This window comes from Triticum aestivum, chromosome 3D, assembly GCF_018294505.1.
Source record: "Triticum aestivum cultivar Chinese Spring chromosome 3D, IWGSC CS RefSeq v2.1, whole genome shotgun sequence".
Classification (NCBI taxonomy): Eukaryota; Viridiplantae; Streptophyta; class Magnoliopsida; order Poales; family Poaceae; genus Triticum; species Triticum aestivum.
The window spans coordinates 8,345,509-8,363,770 of NC_057802.1; the positions used below are offsets into that span (position 1 = coordinate 8,345,509).

The window sequence follows — 18,262 nt, forward strand, 5'->3', positions numbered from 1 at the left end:
TGCTTGCAAGAACAACGAGGCAATGATGGATAAGGACATATAATCAGCAGATATCCAATAATCCAATCACAGGCATTCACAAACAGTACATGTCACACTCCCATGACATATGGTTTTGTTACCACAGGGTTTACTCATAAACTATTCTCAACAAGACTCCCATGACATTGTTTACCTTGGGTCAAAGTCTATGGGGAGGTCAATCAGAGGTCCAACCGAAGCCCCTTCTAGGAGGGCTCACATAGCCCTTTACGCTGTATCAGAATTAACACATATTTTAGATGACAGAAATAGAATCCTGGACACACCAGCAATAATCGACTTCTGACTAGCAACGGCAAACAGATTTAGACACAAGCAATTTTATAGCACGATGAAAATTCTATGTGCAGAATTCATGAATGAAATTATAGTAGTAGCACAAAGGACCCTCACAGACATTTGTAATAGTACGCAAACTGACCTTGTGCATTGTACATGTAAGGTAAGGTAAATAGAGTTCCCAGCAGACAATGTATTCTAGTTATTAAACAAATGCTCGCCAAGATAATCAGTACAGTGGTGAACCCAACGCAGTAATAATCGAAAGGTGATACTAATAAGCAGTAGGAACCTTCCTACTTTTGTGATATAAAACTAAAATCTGACCAATTTTGTAGCAAGTTAAAGTTACTTCAGATTGTGAACAGTTAGCTCGACTAACATTTTCTGAACAACAAAAAGAAAAGATTGTGAACAGTTACTTCAGATTGTGAACAGATACTAATAAGTAGTAGGAACCTCCCTACTTCAAAAAGAAAAAGAACAGACACTTCCAGTTTGTATAATCTGAAATTGAACACTGAAATTTAAGAATGAAAAGATGATTGAACACTGAAAGAGGTTAGCAAGTTGCTTGTTGGTTTCATCACAAGTACCAGGAGTATTTTTAAACCTACACAAGTCATTTTTAAACCTATGCAAGTACCAGGAGTATTTCACTCCTTTCCAGTGCAAGTACTCAAAATTTGTTTGAGTAGCAAATCTAGGAGTACTGGAGAACTCCAAGTTAAATGTACTCAAAGCAACCACCAAAATCTCTCAATACCGGTCACAACAAGTAATCAGAATACAGCAGCAACAATTGCAGTACCCCGATAGCATTGCAGGATAGAAAGCACATAATACTGGTAGGCACACTATTTTAGCACGGGAAACAAACAATATATTATATGATAAAAAGGCATATATATCCTGCCTTCGTAGGGCGACTGCGCAGGCCCAAGGACCATGACATTGAAGTAACGCATTCTTAAATTATGATAGCATTAATACAGGCATTGTGGCAGGCCCCAAACCTGTTCAATTGCGAGTTATCCGCCAGCTATATGAACTGTACCACCAGAAGCCAGTTCATAAGAATACATCAATTAACAAAGCTGCGGCCACAAGGGAGTGGACCAAGTACCATCTCAAGTACCTAACGAGTGTCGGACGGCGGATTCGCAATAAATCGCAGAGAAGCTCATCCCCTATTGATTATGCAAGCTACTCACATCCACGCATAATATTAATATCTAACAGCGCAACAGAAAAAACGATGGCAAGCAAAATTATCAAAGGGTGAACCAGTATAGCTGATGCACAACGAAACATGACCCAGAGCTTCATGCGGTAGATCCTGGGATGCTCCTCCGTCGGCGTTGGCAGGCCCCTCGCGACCACCTGGTACTGGTGCAACTGCACGAGCACGAGTGCCAGATGGTAAGTTCAGATCACACGACGAGAACTAATCCCCGTGATAGCGGTGCGTATGAGTAAGAGGGGCTCACCCTGACCGCGACCATCTGGCCGGAGTTGCTGAGGTCGCCGTACGTCGGTCTGGGGCGATGGGCTTGCTGTTGTGCGATGCTGCGACGGGCTTCTGTTCGCGGGAGCCGTGCCAGCCCAGGGCCCCGCCGGTGACCTCCGACGAGGGGAGGGAGGAGGGAGGCGACCCCCATCACCATGGCTGCCAAATCCCTCCCTCCGGATCGAGGCCGTGTCCGCCAGATCGGCGTGGCCAAGGCCGCCAACCCGCCTCGCCTGCTCGAACTGGGCCTCGAGGAGAGGAGGTGGTGGCCGTCGATGGTGGGAATGGCGGGCGACGGCGGCAGCGTCGTCCATCTCTGCCTGGATCGCGCGCGTGGGGTTGCGGGGAGGGGAGGGGAATTGGCTCGCGAGATTTGGTCGCGAGGGGGCGACTCGGACAGGAGGGGTGGTGGAAGGGAGGATGACCGGCGCTGGGGGCGATGAGGAGGTCTTCGGCGGCGGGGATGGGGGAGGCCGGCGGCGAGGTTGGGATGGCAGAGAGAGGGAGGTCTGGGTCTGGGAGAGGGAGATCTGGGAGGAGGTGGCGGCGGCGACGCGCTGAGGGAGGAGAGGTGGACGGGTGCGGGTTAGGGTTTGGGCTGCAGATGGATGGCTGGATGGAGAGGTGGAGAGTTGGACGGATGGATGGGCGGCCATGTCATCGATCCGTGTGACAACTACACCAACCAATGAGAATAGAGCACATATAATTGTGTTTTTCCTTTTGTTTTTCTTCTACTTTTACACATGAAAAAATCAAAAAAAAATGGTCTCACATTGTGCACAAGTTTGTATCTTGAATGACAAACAATGTTGACTAAGGAATTTTTCATTTTCTTTGCACGAAAAATTCATTTTCCATTTTTCGACTGCCTAACATATTTTTTTTAAGAACCAACCAAATAATTGTTACAAAATTGGACGAAATCAATTTTATAAAATACTAGGCCATATTTAATGCATAATTAACCAAATGGTTGGGTGTCAAAAGCTTTTATCCACCTCTCGTGAAAAAGACGAATTTCTGCCGATTAAGCTGCAAGCGGGTCAAATTTCAACTGCGGCTGCCTCATAGTTTGCTATTTATTTTTCCAAAAAATCTTTTTTAGGTACAAAAGTATCTATTTAATCAGAGAAATACCAACAGTTTTCCAAGATTCAACCACTAGCTAGGAACGGTCATGCTCGCCGTTTCGACCGCACTTTGAAACGGGTATAAAAAATAAAAAAAATCAAAAAAATGGAAAACCTTCGCATTGTGTCATTATATGTGGTCAAGTTACCAGGAAAAATAATAAACTTGTAATACGGCAATTATTTTAAAAAAGTGCTCTCAGAAACGAGTTATCATGTGTGGAGATCAACGGCTTTCAAGCCAGATGATCAATCTTATAGCCACATTCATGGCATAGTTTGTCCAAATGATTTCATATTGTGCACAAGGGTGCATATTGGAATGGCAAACAATGTTGCCTAAGGAAGTTTTCATTTTCTTTGGACGAAAAAGTCATTTTCAATTTTTCGAGTGCCTAAAATGAGGTTTTTTTGTGAAGAACCTACCAAATAATTGTTGTAAAATTGGACCAAATCAATTTTCTAAAATACTAGGCCATAATTCATGCATAATTGACCAAATGGTTGGGTGTCAAAAGCTTTTATCCACCTCTCATGAAAAAGATAAAATTTCTGCCGATTCAGCTGGAAGCGGGTCAAATTTGAACTACAGCTGCCTCTTAGTTTGCTATTTATTTTTCCAAAAAATCATTTTTAGGTACAAAAGTATCTATTTAATCAGAGAAACACCAAAAGTTTTCCAAGATCCAACCACTAGCTAGGAACGGTCATGCCCGCCGTTTTGACCGCACTTTGAAACGGGCATAAAAAATTCGAAAAAATCAAGAAATTGGAAAACCTTCGCATTGTGTCATTATATGTGACCAAGTTACCAGGAAAAATAATAAAATTGTGATACGATAATTATTTTAAAAAAGTGTTCTCATAAACGAGCTATCATGTGTGGAGATCAATGGCTTTCAAGCCGGATGATCAATATTATAGCCACATTCATGGCATAGTTTGTTCAAATTATATCATATTGTGCACAAGGGTGCATATTGGAATGCCAAACAATGTTGTCTAAGGAAGTTTTCATTTTCTTTGGACAAAAAAAATCATTTTCCATTTTTTGAGTGCCCAAAATGAGGGTTTTTTGTGAAGAACCTACCAAATAATTGTTGTAAAATTGGACCAAATCAATTTTATAAAATACTAGGCCATATTTAATGCACAATTGACCAAATGGTTGGGTTTCAAAAGCCTTGATCCACCTCTAGTGAAAAAGACAAATTTCTGCCGATTCAGTAGGAAGCGGGTCAAATTTGAACTGCAGTTGCCTTATAGTTTGCTCTTTATTTTTTCCAAAAATCATTTATAGGTAAATAAGTATATATTTAACCAGAGAAACGTCAAAAGTTTTCCAAGATTCAACCACTAGCTTGGAACGGTCAAGCCCGCCGTTTTGACCGCATTTTGGAACGGGCATAAAAAATTCAAAAAAAACAAAAAATTGGAAAACTTCCGCATTGTGTCATTATATGTGACCAAGTTGATAGAAAAAATAATAAACTTGTAATACGACAATTATTTTATAAAAGTGCTCACAGAAATGAGCTATCATGCGTGAAGATTCATGGCTTTCAAGCCAAATGATCAATCGTATGGCCACATTCATGGCATAATTTGTTCAAATGATCTCATATTGTGCACAAGGGTACATCTTGGAATTCCAAACAATGTTGCCTAAGGGAGTTTTCATTTTCTTTGCACGGAAATTTCATTTTCCATTTTTTGAGTGTCAGAAATGAGTTTGTTTTCTGAAGGACCTACCATATATTTGTTGCAAAATTGGACCAAATCAATTTTATAAAATACTAGGCCATATTTAATGCATAATTGACCAAATGGTTGGTGTTAAAAGACTTGATCCACCTCTGGTGAAAAAGACAAATTTCTGCCGATTCAGTAGGAAGCGGGTCAAATTTGAACTGCAGCTGCCTCATAGTTTGCTCTTTATTTTTTTCCAAAAATCATTTATAGGTAAATAAGTATCTATTTAATCAGATAAACATCAAAAGTTTTCCAACATTCAACCACTAGTTTGCAACGGTCAAGCCCGTCGTTTTGACCGCATTTTGAAACGGGCATAAAAAATTCATGGCATAGTTTGCTCAAATGATCTCATATAGTGCACAAGGGTGCATCTTGCAATGACGAACAATGTTTCCTAAGGGAGTTTTTATTTTATGTGGACAAAAAACAAATTTTCCATTTTCTTTAGTGCCCAAAATGAGGTTTTTTTGAAGAACCTACCATATATTTGTTGCAAAATTGGACCAAATCAAATTTCTAAAATACTAGGGCATATTTAATGTATAATTGACCAAATGGTTGGGTGTAAAAAGTTTTTGATCCACCTCTCGTGAAAAAGACAAATTTCTGCATATTCATTTTTCATTTTTCGAGTGCCCAAAGTGAGTTTTTTTTGTGAATAACCTAACAAATATTTTTTGTAAAAAGACTTCTTCATTTTTCAAGAATATTAGACCATATTTTATGAACAATTTTGTATACACTAGAAACATTTTTTATAGATATTAAAATGTTCTAGTTACATCATTAACATTTTTAATAAATATTTTGATGTCTAATGTTTTGATCACATGTCTACATTTTTAAGACACATTGTACATATTGTTTATATATGTTTAAATTTTTTTCAAGTACATGATTAACATATTTTCATATATTCCCGACAAGAAAACATCTTTTCATACATACGTTTTGATGTCTATCTTTGTTTTTACACATTGTACATTTTTGTATACATATAAAACATTGTTGATATTGGTTAGAAAAATTTAAATACATAAAAAACTTGTTATTTTTCCATTTTCATTGGGCCGAATATATGTTTTTTTGAGTAATATGAGGGCATCCCACATTTCTTCCTGGATGGGCCGAGGCCTACATGGCACACATTTTTTTTAAAGAAGGTGGCCTCGTTCCACCGAGGCCCAAGCCCACCTTGAGCGACACCTTAAGTACCAATGCATCCACGTTCACAACCTCATGACCATTTATATTGGTCGTAATCAGGTAGAAATAAGGTCGTTGACCACTCTTGTGTACTTTATGACCATTTGGTGTAAGGCACTTTCAGGGTTTGAGCCCTTCCAAGAGAAATGGTCGTGGATTTACGACCAATTCAGCCGGGTCACTAAGAGAAGGTCATAAGTTGACATATTTCTTGTAGTGTTTGTGCAAATTTGAATTTTGATCATTTCAAATTTGGCCTACATGGAGGCCAAGCTCCATTGAGTAGTTTCGGTTAAAATTGCACTCTTATATGCTTATTCTTTGCATATTGAATACATTAATTTCAGTGCCAAGTTTTTAAAATTCTTTTTATTTCCCTTTGAAGGGCAACAAATTCATTCTTTCTTAGAAAAAAATCATTATTTCGATTTTTTTAGTTTTTATTTCATATAATTTTTTCTTTAAGGGTAATAGCACTGCTATTAATTCATTCCTTCTTAAGAAACTTCTTGCAAAATTCCGCTATTATATGTTTATGCTTGCATATTATAGAAACGTAATTCCTGCGTTTATTACGTGTAAATTTTGTCATTTTTATTTTATTTTCTTCCTTGAGAATAATACTAATGATAGTAATTAATTCTTACTTTGAAATTTTTATTATTTTGATTTATTTTTTATTTCATTTCATTTCTTATTTAAGGGTATATCAATGCCCCTAAATCATTCCTTATCATGAAACTTCTTTTGCAAAAAGTTCACTATTATATGCTTGTTCTTCCATATGATAAGAACATGAAAAAAAATTATGTGCAAATTTTGTCATGATTTGCTTTAAATGGTTACAATTTCTTTCTTCTTAAAGAAAGGTAATACCAATGCCACTAATTCAATTTTCCTTATAAAACTTTATTATTTTGATTGTTTTTTTTTTGTTTCTTTAAGGGTAAATATTAATGCCACTAATTGGTTCTTTCTTAGGAAACTTCTTTGTTGCGGAAATCCCACTATTATATGTTTATTCTTGCATATTATGAAAAAACACAATTTGTGTACATATTTTATGCAAATTTTACCACTATTTGTTTTAGTTTGTCATCTAGAAAGGTAATAACAATGCCACTAATTAATCTTCCCAAGAAAACTTCATTATTTTGATTTTATTTTTATTTCAGTTTTCCGTTTAGAAAACTTCACATCTTATAAGCATGCCTACATCGTTGATCATCATCCTCATGTGAAGATTTATTGAGCTCTAACTCTAATACCTGCGTTGGATGGCACAACACGTCCAAACCGCGTGGTCCGGACGGTTGCAGGAGGTTTGAGGGTCGACGTTGAAGATGCCCTAATAATATTGCAAGCCCGAAGTACATTTTTCGGAAAAGAAGGGATAAGTAGGTTTACGATAATTAGAGGACCCCGTATAAAGACGTGACCCGCAAAATAACCGCCAAAATACGGGTCGGCGCGGAAAATGCTATGCAATCAGACCTGCAAACACGTCTGACCCGTAATTTTTTTTGCGGGGCGCGGCAAAAGTTTGCCCTCAACCTTTAGATTCACGGGATGGGAGGCCGACCCAAGCTCGCCCCCTATCCGCAGCGAGATTTGGTGCGAGGGAAATTTTCGCACGGCCGTTCCCGCTCCCCACCCCTCGGCCGCCATTGCCCCGCCACCGCCCGCTCAGATCCATCTTCCCCAGCCGTTCTTCGGCACCATGGAAGCCTCCCAGCCGTCCCCCGTCACCGTGGAGGTCGTGCATGCCCAATCGCCTCTTGCGGATCTCGTCGCTGGTCATGTCACCCCCGCCGTCGCTCAAGGCACCACCACGCCTGCCCGCCAGCGGCAGGGCAACATGGTCGTGCAGGGCGGGAATCCGGCTGGCCCCGCCGGGAAGGCACGCGCGCCGGGTGCCACCGCTGTTGCTTGATCAGCCCGGCCGCTGGCGGAGAAGGTGGGCAAGGTTTCGAGCGTGAAGCGCAAGAAGGTTCCTACAAAAAGGCCGACGCCTTCAGCCCCCCCTCCCCCCCCCCCGGCAATAGGTTCCCCGGTGATGCGGGTCGACGCGGGCTGCGGCTGAGCAGACCCCGCGTAACCGACCCGCAAATCAGTTCTTCCATAAGGTGTGCAGTGTACTTAAACAACCAGTTGGAGTTGAAGACACACATTTAATTAAAACAACAAGCTCGCAATATAAACTGTGGCACTGTAGCAACAAAGACATCTTTGTTTCCCCTTTTGCAAGGCGACTAGGGCGCAGCTTCCTCCTATCTATCTCAGCCGGTGAGCCCGTGGATTCTCTTCCTCTACCTGCCACTCTAGTGGCCGGTGGTGGGGAGGGCGATCCTAGTGCCTCGGCTCTGAATAGTAGATAATTAGGGTTTAAATCCTCTCAAGGGCTGTGCTCGGACAAATGACGATTCTTCATCTTTGAGTCAGTTTTTCGGGCACCGATCCTCTTTGAGTTTGTTCGACAGGATGGATTAGATGGAGCTCCGATGTAGAATTCTGCTAGCTCCTCGCAGTGGCGAGGTTAGGGTTTCACGCCGTGCATGCACGGTGTCTAGATTTGGTGTAAGGTTCTTCAGACTGATTAAAGGGTCTAACGGCAACGGCTACGGCTTTGTGGCGTTGGTCCTTAGAGTCACATGCACGAAAACTTCTCGATTGTCATCGGCAAGGGCTGGCTAGCTTTGATATGGAAGTGGCGCCAGCAACATGTTCTGGTGGTTTGGCGTTATAGTCGTGGTCGGTTGTTCAAAAATGTCGATATAATTTTTGTTATGTTCGGGATATTTTGTACTCATGGTGAATCTTTATAATAGATCCGAGTCATTTAAAAAAAACAGAGCAAGCATAATAATTGCCACTTTCCACCATGTGCCACCTCCACACATGTCGCGGCGTCACACACACATACTTCTCGCTCCACTGCCCCCTGAGCCAGAGCTCGGCAAGCCATGGCCATCCCACCGCAGCACAGCAGGGGCAGCAGAGCTATCACGACGAAGCCTTTCGCTGCTGTGAGAGAAAGGAAGTCCAGGCTGAACTACACTGTCGCGGCCAAGAACCTGGGCAAGCTGGAGCCCAGGCAGCTCGCCCTCCGACTCCGACAGCTCGCGGCGTGCCTCCTCGTCCTCGTCGCTTGCGCAGGCGCGGCCAAGCTCCTCTCCACGCTGCTCTCGCCACGGGTCCCCTGTAAGTAATCGATCATCAGACCCCCTACAGATCGAGGCATCTTAGTTGGGTTTCCTCGGTGCTGGGGAAGGGGAATAATCGCGCCGGCGACGAGGCCGAAGGTGGGGCGGATCGACCAAGAATCGTCCATCCTTTGAGGTTCCGAGTTTTCTTGATTTCCCATCCATCTGATCTGGATAGTGTCACTGTTTGTATCTTCAGGGATCGAGCCAGGGTCCAGGGCGGCGAGTTCTTGGGACCGCCGTGCTAATGTGGATGCAGATGTACCACAAGGGCATAGTACCTCTCCGGTTCTTGCAAAATCCGGCAGTGATCCATCAGAAAGTTCACCAGAGTTAGGTGAGGAAAAGAGGCATGCATTCCATTTATCATTTCCCATGTTCAGCTACAGTTGCATGTTTCGAAATCCAGAGAGTGGCACCAGCAAGTGTCCTGGACTACGCCCAGGACACTGTTAGCATCCAGTGGCAGTGCAAGGCAAGTACTACTGTGTTGTGCATTTTTGGGTTTGGGTTTTTCTGATCTGAGGCCCCACATTCAGTCCCATAATTGACATGTCCCTCAATTATACATGCATTGGCTGGTATATATGATGATGTAGTGGAGTATGCTGGAGTCATTGCTCTGAGTTTGGTGCTTCTATAGTACTTGTACTGTTTTCAGATTGTGGCTGAGATCTGTAAGGATATTGGATTCAGTCATTGGAAGCAGCTGCCTATCCTAATTCTTATCTTTCTCTCAACAGAAACTGAAATTCAAGGCACTAATTTGCAAAGTAATACTCCCTCTGTCCCATAATATAAGAACGTTTTTGACACTAGAGCAGTGTCAAAAACGCTAGTGTTAAAAACGTTCTTATATTATGGGACGGAGGGAGTAGTACAATACAATAATTTTCTGTACCCCGTCTGCACATACTCTAAGTTATCCTTTCCCCTCTTCATCCAGACTTGAATGTTTCAAAATTCAGAGTGGCATTAGCGAAGTGTCTTGGGACCACAACATACTCCGCTACACCGCTTGCTAGCATTCAGTGGGAGTACAAGGGAAGTACTGTGTTGTGCATGTCTAAGGCTGTATTGGGATTTTTTGATCCGGGCCCCAGCTTGAAGAAGTAGTTTCCTTTTCTAGTGCTTATTTCCTCTCAAACATAGGTTCAAATTTGATTGAAACAAAATAATTTTCTGTTCCCCTTCTCATTCTAGGTCATGAATCTTTTTTTTTTGCGAGGATCTAGATCAAGGGTCTGGTTCCAAGTGTTCTAGGTAAAATGGTATTCATAATCATTGGCTAGTGGTAAATTAATATAGTTGGCTCTTCGTAGTTCTAACATAAGGGATTGGTATTGGGATTAGAATATGGGTAAGTGCTAGAACACTTAGAAATGGTGACCATGGAAATCGACAATTTATTGGACTTTACAGTGTCGAATTTCGTGAAAAACGCAATGTATGTATTCTGAATGATAACTAGGAAATGCCGTATGCTAGCGCTGTAGGTGATACGCAGCTAACTTTTCATGCAGACTATGATATCTCCCAGGACATGCTCATTTTTACTACACGATATGTATTTTTGTTCACTGGTTATCTTTGCTAATGTTGACTGTTGTTTACTGTTCAGTGTTGCCCGTCGTGGATCCTGAACTTAGAAGTGACAGTGTCAAGATTAAGACATATCAGAAAATAAATTAGGGAAAGAGGGACAATATGCATCCTCCCCAGAGTCCATTCCCCATCTTGAAATGGATGGCTCTTACAGCAAATCTCCACAGTCAGGTCAGATAACAGCCATATACAAAATATTAAAGATTTGGCAACAAATTTTCCTTATGCTAACATGGAGATGGTACTGATTTTCTTTTCCAGCAACAGTTGCAGAGATTGAAGTTCCAAAGCCTAAGGGTAGTATCAGTTGTGATGATAAGACAAAAGATGAAGGCTTCCCCTATGCAAGGCCAATTGTCTGCAAGATGTCCGGCGACGTTCGGATTGCTCCAGGAAGCTCATCAGTCATTCTAACTATGCCGCTGTATCAAAGCGCGGAAGGGCGACGCGTTAGGCCATATGCTCGCCATGATGATTCATTGCCGCCTCTTGTGAGAGAAGTGGCCATTAAAACAGTTGCAAATGGAAGTGACGCTCCTGAATGCAGCGTCAGACACGGCGACATACCGGCAGTGGTCTTCTCGGTCGGCGGCTACACCGGAAACTTCTTCCACGACATGTCAGACGTGCTGATCCCACTGTACCTGACTTCATTCCAGTTCAAAGGGAGGGTGCAGTTCTTCGTCACCGACTACAAGCAGTGGTGGGTCAAGAAGTATAAACCGATTCTACAGAGACTGTCGCGCTACGACATTGTCGATTTCGACTCGAACGATGATGTTCACTGCTTCCACCATGTGATCCTTGGACTGGTGAGGGATAGGGACCTGATCATACGCCGGCATCGTACAAGAAACCCGAAGGGACACTCCATGGTGGGATTCAAAAGACTCCTGCGCCGCGCCTACGGTCTCCGAAGGGACAGGCCTCTGGCCCTCGGCGAAAACCCCGGCAAAAAGCCGAGGATGCTGATCATATCTCGCCGAGGGACACGGAGGCTCCTGAACCTGCACCAGGTGGAGGCTATGGCGACATTGGTAGGATTCGACGTAACGGTCTCCGAGGCCAGGGACAACGGCATCAAGAGGTTCGCAGAGACGGTGAACTCTTGCGACGTGCTGGTGGCGGTGCACGGTGCTGGCCTGACCAACCAGGTGTTCCTCCCGGCGCGGGCGGTGGTGGTTCAGATCGTGCCGTGGGGCGGAATGGAGTGGATGGCCACCAACTTCTACGGTGAGCCGGCGCGAGGCATGGGCCTGCGGTACCTCGAGTACCGCATCACCGGAGAGGAGAACAGCCTAGCCGGGCGATACCCGAGGGACCATGCCGTGTTCAGGGACCCCATGGCCATCCATGCACAGGGGTGGAAGGCGCTGGCGGAGGTGGTGATGACGCAGGACGTGAGCCTCGATCTTGACAGATTCAGGCCTACACTCCTACGTGCCCTGGACCTTCTTCAAGATTAAGTTCATGTATCCTTCTTGATTCTTTTTCTTCCGAGGTAAATAGAGCGCATGCATGCATGTATTGGACAGTTTTGTATAGACTGGATTACTGTGTTCATAGTAATGGAAATGTTACACGAAATGGAATTGAATAAACCTTTGTTAGGCCATCATGCAGTAATGATTCTCTCACTGCATGCCATCTGTCTCAATTCCTCCAACGAATCACTAGAAAGCCAGAGAATTTTATTACTCTAGTTCCCAAACATATCTCGTGAGATCATCATCAGTACTAGATGATGGCCCTCAACTCTCAGACGCAGCACTGATCTATTCATCTCTCTTATGACCTCTTATGTAATGTAGTACGTATTTGCAAATTGCAAAAGCTATGTGTGTTCATGCCATGGTCGGTGGCGGTGGCGGTGGGAGGGATGGGAGTGGCGGGAGGGGTGGGAGTGGCGGCGGTAGGGATGGCGATGGCGGTGGCGGTGGGGATGGGGCTGGGCTCTCGGGGGGGCAGTGGGGGTGGCAGGCGGGGCAATTGGCCTGGCACTCTTGCTGCGTCTTGAAGCACTTGGGGTAGGGGAACAGGAACGCGCAGCAGCCGCACTCCTCGTAGAGCTTGTCGTCCAGCTTGCACTCGCGGTGTATGCAGAATTTTATGTACAGCTTCCCCTCCTCCATCGCCACCGTCTTGTTCCCGGACACCACCGGCGCCGGCGCCCTCGTCCTCCCAGCTGCCTCTGGACGACCTGACACAAACGACAACACCACGTCGTCAGTTCGTCACGATGATCGATGGTGGTGGTATTCAGTTTGATGGTGATGCAATAAGAACGAAGAAGAGAAGATGCAGGCTCGCTTACATTGCCCGGTCGCCACCAGGAGTCCGACGAGCACGACGGCGGCCATCATCGCGTGCGCCGGCGTCTTCATCTTGGAAGGTTGTTCACCTCTCTGCTGGATTGACTCAGCTACTGTGCAGCAGGTCTTGATTTATAGTGACGATGGAGCGTGCGTATATGCAGAGTAATTGATTCGGGTGTCGCGGAATTACAGCAGTCCATACTTGCGATCCGTGGATGCAGCAGCGTTTGAATGCGCAAGGAATTACAACACTCCATACGTGCGTTCCGTGGATGCAGCAGAGTTTGAATCCGCGCGCGCAATCCGCGCCGGGCCATCGAATTTCACGTACGGCCCAAGGCTAAATGGACTGGGCATGTGGGCTGTGGCCTACCTCCGCTTCCGAAGCAAGGCGTAGGAGCGGTGCATATTGCCATGCCTTGGGATTTGTTTTGTTTTTTCAGTAGACTCATCTTTTTTTTCCCAGTAGAATCATCTTCTTTTGCTAAAAAAACGTAGACTCATCTTCTCGTTTTTTTTTCGTGTAAGCATCACTATGGTTTAGTAAAGGTTATTAGGTTTTCTAAAAGAAATGTTCTTTTTGCCGGAGAAAATGTTGGTACTAGCATATATATACGGAAGGTGAGGTCAACAATAGATCAGGTCAAATATCACACCAATACATAGAGATAGATCACCACTCATCACAGTGGGAGGAGACGTTCCTGCGACTATGAAGGCATCTGTGACGAATTTGTCAACCTCAAAATGATATGCCGGTTCAGTCTCTCGAAGGTGCTTATAGAGAAAGAGTGTGTACGCGTGCGTTCATAGAGGTGAGTATATGTATGTATGTATAAAGGTCCACGTATGCATTGTGTTCAAAGAAACGCCACGCAGACCAAGAGATTGAGTGCGAACCAACCTGTGGTTGGATGGTTAGAGGGACTGTGGTATCCCTAGCCCACCAGGGTTCAAGTCCTGGTGCTCGCATTATTCCTGGATTAATTTCAGGATTTCCGGCGATGCGCTTTCAGTGGGAGGAGACGTTCCCGTCGACGACGAGGTGCCTACGGTGACTTCATAAATTTCAAGATGACATGCCGGTTCAGTCTCTCGGAGGTGCTCATAGGGGTAGGGTGTGCGTGTGTGCGTGTGTGCGTTCATAGGGGTGAGTGTATGCGCGTATGTATGAGCGCTTGCGTCTGTACTGATGTTCAAAAAAAACCAAGAGATTGAGTAGAACCTTTCAAATGATGAATGTGAGAAGAATTGGGAAGCGTAGAACCCTTCGTCTGGGCCGCATTGTATTATATGGAGAGCATGCCGTGGCTTACAAGGAAGAGATCGATCGAGAGAAAGAGGAGATCGATCCTGGTTCGGTTACGGGAGGTTTAACAGAAGAAGAGATAAGATTACAAAGTGTAAACTACTCTCCTATCTCTATACAATGTATTCTAACATTCCCCCTCATTCTGAACCGAGTGATCTTTACCAAGGTTAAGATTGTTCTTGAATTCATTCAATCTTCCTATAGTAAGAGGTTTTGTGAAGCCATTAGCAAGTTGATCACCAGTTGGTATAAACCGAATATCAAGTAGCTTGCGAGCTACTCTTTCTCTAACAAAGTGAAAATCAACTTCAATATGTTTAGTTCGTGCATGGAAAACAGGATTAGCTGAGAGATAGGTTGCACCAATATTATCACACCATAACCTCACAGCTTGTGGAGCCTTGATCCCAAGCTCATATAACAGAGTCTATATCACTAGTAGAAAACAGGGCTTTGGTTCGGCCAGAAAAGAGCATAAATCCCGGTTGCATTACGAACCGGGACTAATGTGAGCATTAGTCCCGGTTCGAGCGGCTAGGGCACCGTACATGCATTAGTCCCGGTTCAAATGGGACCTTTATTCCCGGTTGGTGCCACAAACCGGGACTAAAGGGTGCGATGCCCATTAGTACCGGTTCGTGGCACCAACCGGTACTAAAGGTTAGACCTTTAGTCCCGGTTCGAGCCACCAACCGGTACTAATGGGGTTTGAGGCATTAGTACCGGTTCATGGCACGAACCGGTACTAAAGGTCTCATTTTCAAACTCTACCGCCCACCCCCCTGGATCGCCTTTTCAGTTTTGTAAAAAGCAAAAGAAAATGATAAAAACTTCAAAAATTAAAATCCTTCCAGATGTAGTTATGTTACTACATGTACTAGTTAGGAAAATTTAAAAACTTAAATTTGGACATGTTTTGCAAAAAGTGTAGGGAAAATGTAAAACGGCTATAACTTTTGCATACAATGTCAGAAAAACGTATAATATATCAAAATGTTCAGCACGAAAATCCGCATCCGATTTTGACTGCCTATGGCCTGTTTGCAAATTATTAGAATCCTCAAATTCTAAAAGGAAAAAAAGTTATGCTCAAATTTCAGTTTTTTTTGAATTTTTGTTAAATCTGGTCAAACTATGGTCAAACTACTTATTTAAGAAGTATTAGTGTTATTAAATAATTATTCAAGAATATTAGTGTTACTAAATAATAGTTTCAGTTTTTTTGAATTTTGGTCAAATCTGGTCAAACTATGGTCAAACTGTGGTCAAACAATGGTCAAACTAATTATTCAAGAAATATTAGTGTTACTAATTTTTTTTTTGAATTTTGGTCAAATCTGGTCAAACTGTGGTCAAACTATGGTCAAACGGGCGGCGCGACACGGTGTGGTGGCCGCCTGCGTGAGGCGGCATAGCGGCGAGCGGCACGGCAGCGACGGTGTTTCGGCACGAGCGGCGGCCTTCCGGATGTGTTTAAGGAAAGTTGGGGCAGAAAAAGTTTCTCCTACAGATCTCATAAAGTGGCCATAACTTTACAGGAAGCCGATCTTCCCGTCAGCCTACAGAAAGGGCCAATTTGACGGGATCTTGTAAAGTTATGGCTACTTTACAGGAACTATTGGAGAGATTTTTTGGGGGGGATGGCAGGGAACCAGAGAGTTTGTTAGAACTCAGCGTCAACCAAACAGACACGTCCCCCTTGTACCCCCTCGCGTCGCCTCCTTGGGCGACGCCAGGGGGCCAAAAAACCCAATGCCGCCAGCCTCCCACGGCCATCCTCCTGCCGCCGCTGCCGCCGGGGAGGTCCGCGGTGGCGGCGGGCCCGATGCGAAGGCGCTAGGGCAGGCGGATCTGCAGCGGAATCCCCTTGAGGCGGCAGGGGCGTCTTTTGTGGTGCGCCCGTGGGCAGCAGGCAGGGCGGCGCCCCTAGCCTGTGCGGCGGCGGGCAACAGTTCAGGACGGCGATGGGCTTCCCTTCATGCATGGATGGTGGCAGCACTCCATGGATGAACCGGTGGATGGCTCTTCCTGAAGATGGGTCGCGGATCTGGCGGGACGCCAGATCCACCGCGGCGTGGTCTTGGCCGGCCGGCGGTGCGTGGAGGGACCGGTGAGGGTATGGAGGATCTCTACCGGAGTACCAGTAGCGGCATACGTCTTCATGGCGAGACTCCACGCGGTTCTAGCCAGCCACGAGATCAGGACGACACGGCTTCCGGTGAACATCGCGCCTGACTACGGTCTTGGCGGACGATGGTGGTGTCTCTGACGTCGTTTCCTTCTCGAGGCATCGTTGTTGCAGGTCACGTCAACCTGAACGGGAGGTTCCGGGGGAAACCCTAGATCTGGGTCTACCGGATCGGACTGTTGGAAATATGCCCTAGAGGCAATAATAAATGGTTATTATTATATTTCTTTGTTCATGGTAATTGTCTATTGTTCATGCTATAATTGTATTGTCCGGAAATCGTAATACATGTGTGAATACATAGACCACAACCTGTCCCTAGTAAGCCTCTAGTTGACTAGCTCGTTGATCAACAGATAGTCATGGTTTCCTGACTATGGACATTGGATGTCATTGATAACGGGATCACATCATTAGGAGAATGATGTGATGGACAAGACCCAATCCTAAGCATAGCATAAAAGATCATGTAGTTTCGTTTGCTAGAGCTTTTCCAATGTCAAGTATCTTTTCCTTAGACCATGAGATCGTGCAACTCCCGGATACCGTAGGAGTGCTTTGGGTGTGCCAAACGTCACAACGTAACTGGGTGACTATAAAGGTGCATTACGGGTATCTCCGAAAGTGTCTGTTGGGTTGGCACGGCTCGCGACTGGGATTTGTCACTCCGTGTGACGGAGAGGTATCTCTGGGCCCACTCGGTAATGCATCATCATAATGAGCTCAATGTGACTAAGGCGTTAGTCACGGGATCATGCATTGCGGTACGAGTAAAGAGACTTGCGGGTAACGAGATTGAACAAGGTATTGGGATACCGACGATCGAATCTCGGGCAAGTAACATACCGATTGACAAAGGGAATTGCATACGGATTGATTGAATCCTCGACACCGTGGTTCATCCGATGAGATCATCATGGAACATGTGGGAGCCAACATGGGTATCCAGATCCCGCTGTTGGTTATTGACCGGAGAGGCGTCTCGGTCATGTCTGCATGTCTCCCGAACCCGTAGGGTCTACACACTTAAGGTCCGGTGACGCTAGGGTTGTAGAGATATATGTATGCGGAAACCCGAAAGTTGTTCGGAGTCCCGGATGAGATCCCGGACGTCACGAGAGGTTCTGGAATGGTCCGGAGGTGAAGAATTATATATAGGAAGTCAAGTTTCGGCCACCGGAAAAGTTTCGGGGGTTACCGGTATTGTACCGGGACCACCGGAAGGGTCCCGGGGGTCCACCGGGTGGGGCCACCTGTCCCGGAGGGCCCCGTGGGCTGAAAGTGGAAGGGAACCAGCCCTTAGTGGGCTGGGGCGCCCCCCTTGGGCCTCCCCCCATGCGCCTAGGGTTGGGAACCCTGGGGGGGGGGGGAGCTTCCCCCTTGCCTTTGGGGGCAAGGCACCCCTTTCCACCCCTTGGCCGCCGCCCCCCCAACCCTAGATGGGTTTTGGCCGCCCCCCCCTCCCAAGGGGGCCTATATAAAGGGTGGGAGGGAGGGCAGCAACCTACAGCCTTGGGCGCCTCCCTCCTCCCCTGCAACACCTCTCTCTCTCTCGCAGAAGCTCGGCGAAGCCCTGCCGGAGACCCGCTACATCCACCACCACACCGTCGTGCTGTTGGATCTCCATCAACCTCTCCTCCCCCCTTACTGGATCAAGAAGGAGGAGACGTCGCTGCACCGTACGTGTGTTGAACGCGGAGGTGCCGTCCGTTCG

General features: G+C 45.4%; 1 protein-coding gene across 2 annotated transcripts; it reads left to right on the plus strand.

The window, feature by feature from the left end:
• The first annotated feature begins 8,842 nt into the window (after positions 1–8,842).
• On the plus strand, positions 8,843–12,340 carry LOC123073691 (beta-1,2-xylosyltransferease XAX1-like). Of its 2 annotated transcripts, XM_044496747.1 has the most exons (3): positions 8,843–9,126; positions 9,328–9,465; positions 10,995–12,340. In XM_044496747.1, the coding sequence occupies exons 1-3, from the start codon at positions 8,889–8,891 to the stop codon at positions 12,197–12,199; spliced, it is 1,581 nt and encodes a 526-aa protein (XP_044352682.1). In that variant the 5' UTR covers positions 8,843–8,888; the 3' UTR covers positions 12,200–12,340. The 2 variants fall into 2 exon arrangements, 1 of the variants encoding a protein (XP_044352682.1); XR_006435724.1 differs by lacking the exon at positions 10,995–12,340 and having other exon boundaries at positions 8,843–9,227; positions 9,328–9,506.
• Positions 12,341–18,262: the final 5,922 nt, after the last annotated feature.

Coding starts and splice junctions, on each gene's coding strand:
- LOC123073691 (XM_044496747.1), top strand. CDS start 8,889: ATGGCCATCCCACCGCAGCACAGCAGGGGCAGCAGAGCTATCACGACG. Junction 9,127..9,327: donor GCTCTCGCCACGGGTCCCCT/GTAAGTAATCGA, acceptor TTGTATCTTCAG/GGATCGAGCCAGGGTCCAGG. Junction 9,466..10,994: donor AGAAAGTTCACCAGAGTTAG/GTGAGGAAAAGA, acceptor TTTCTTTTCCAG/CAACAGTTGCAGAGATTGAA.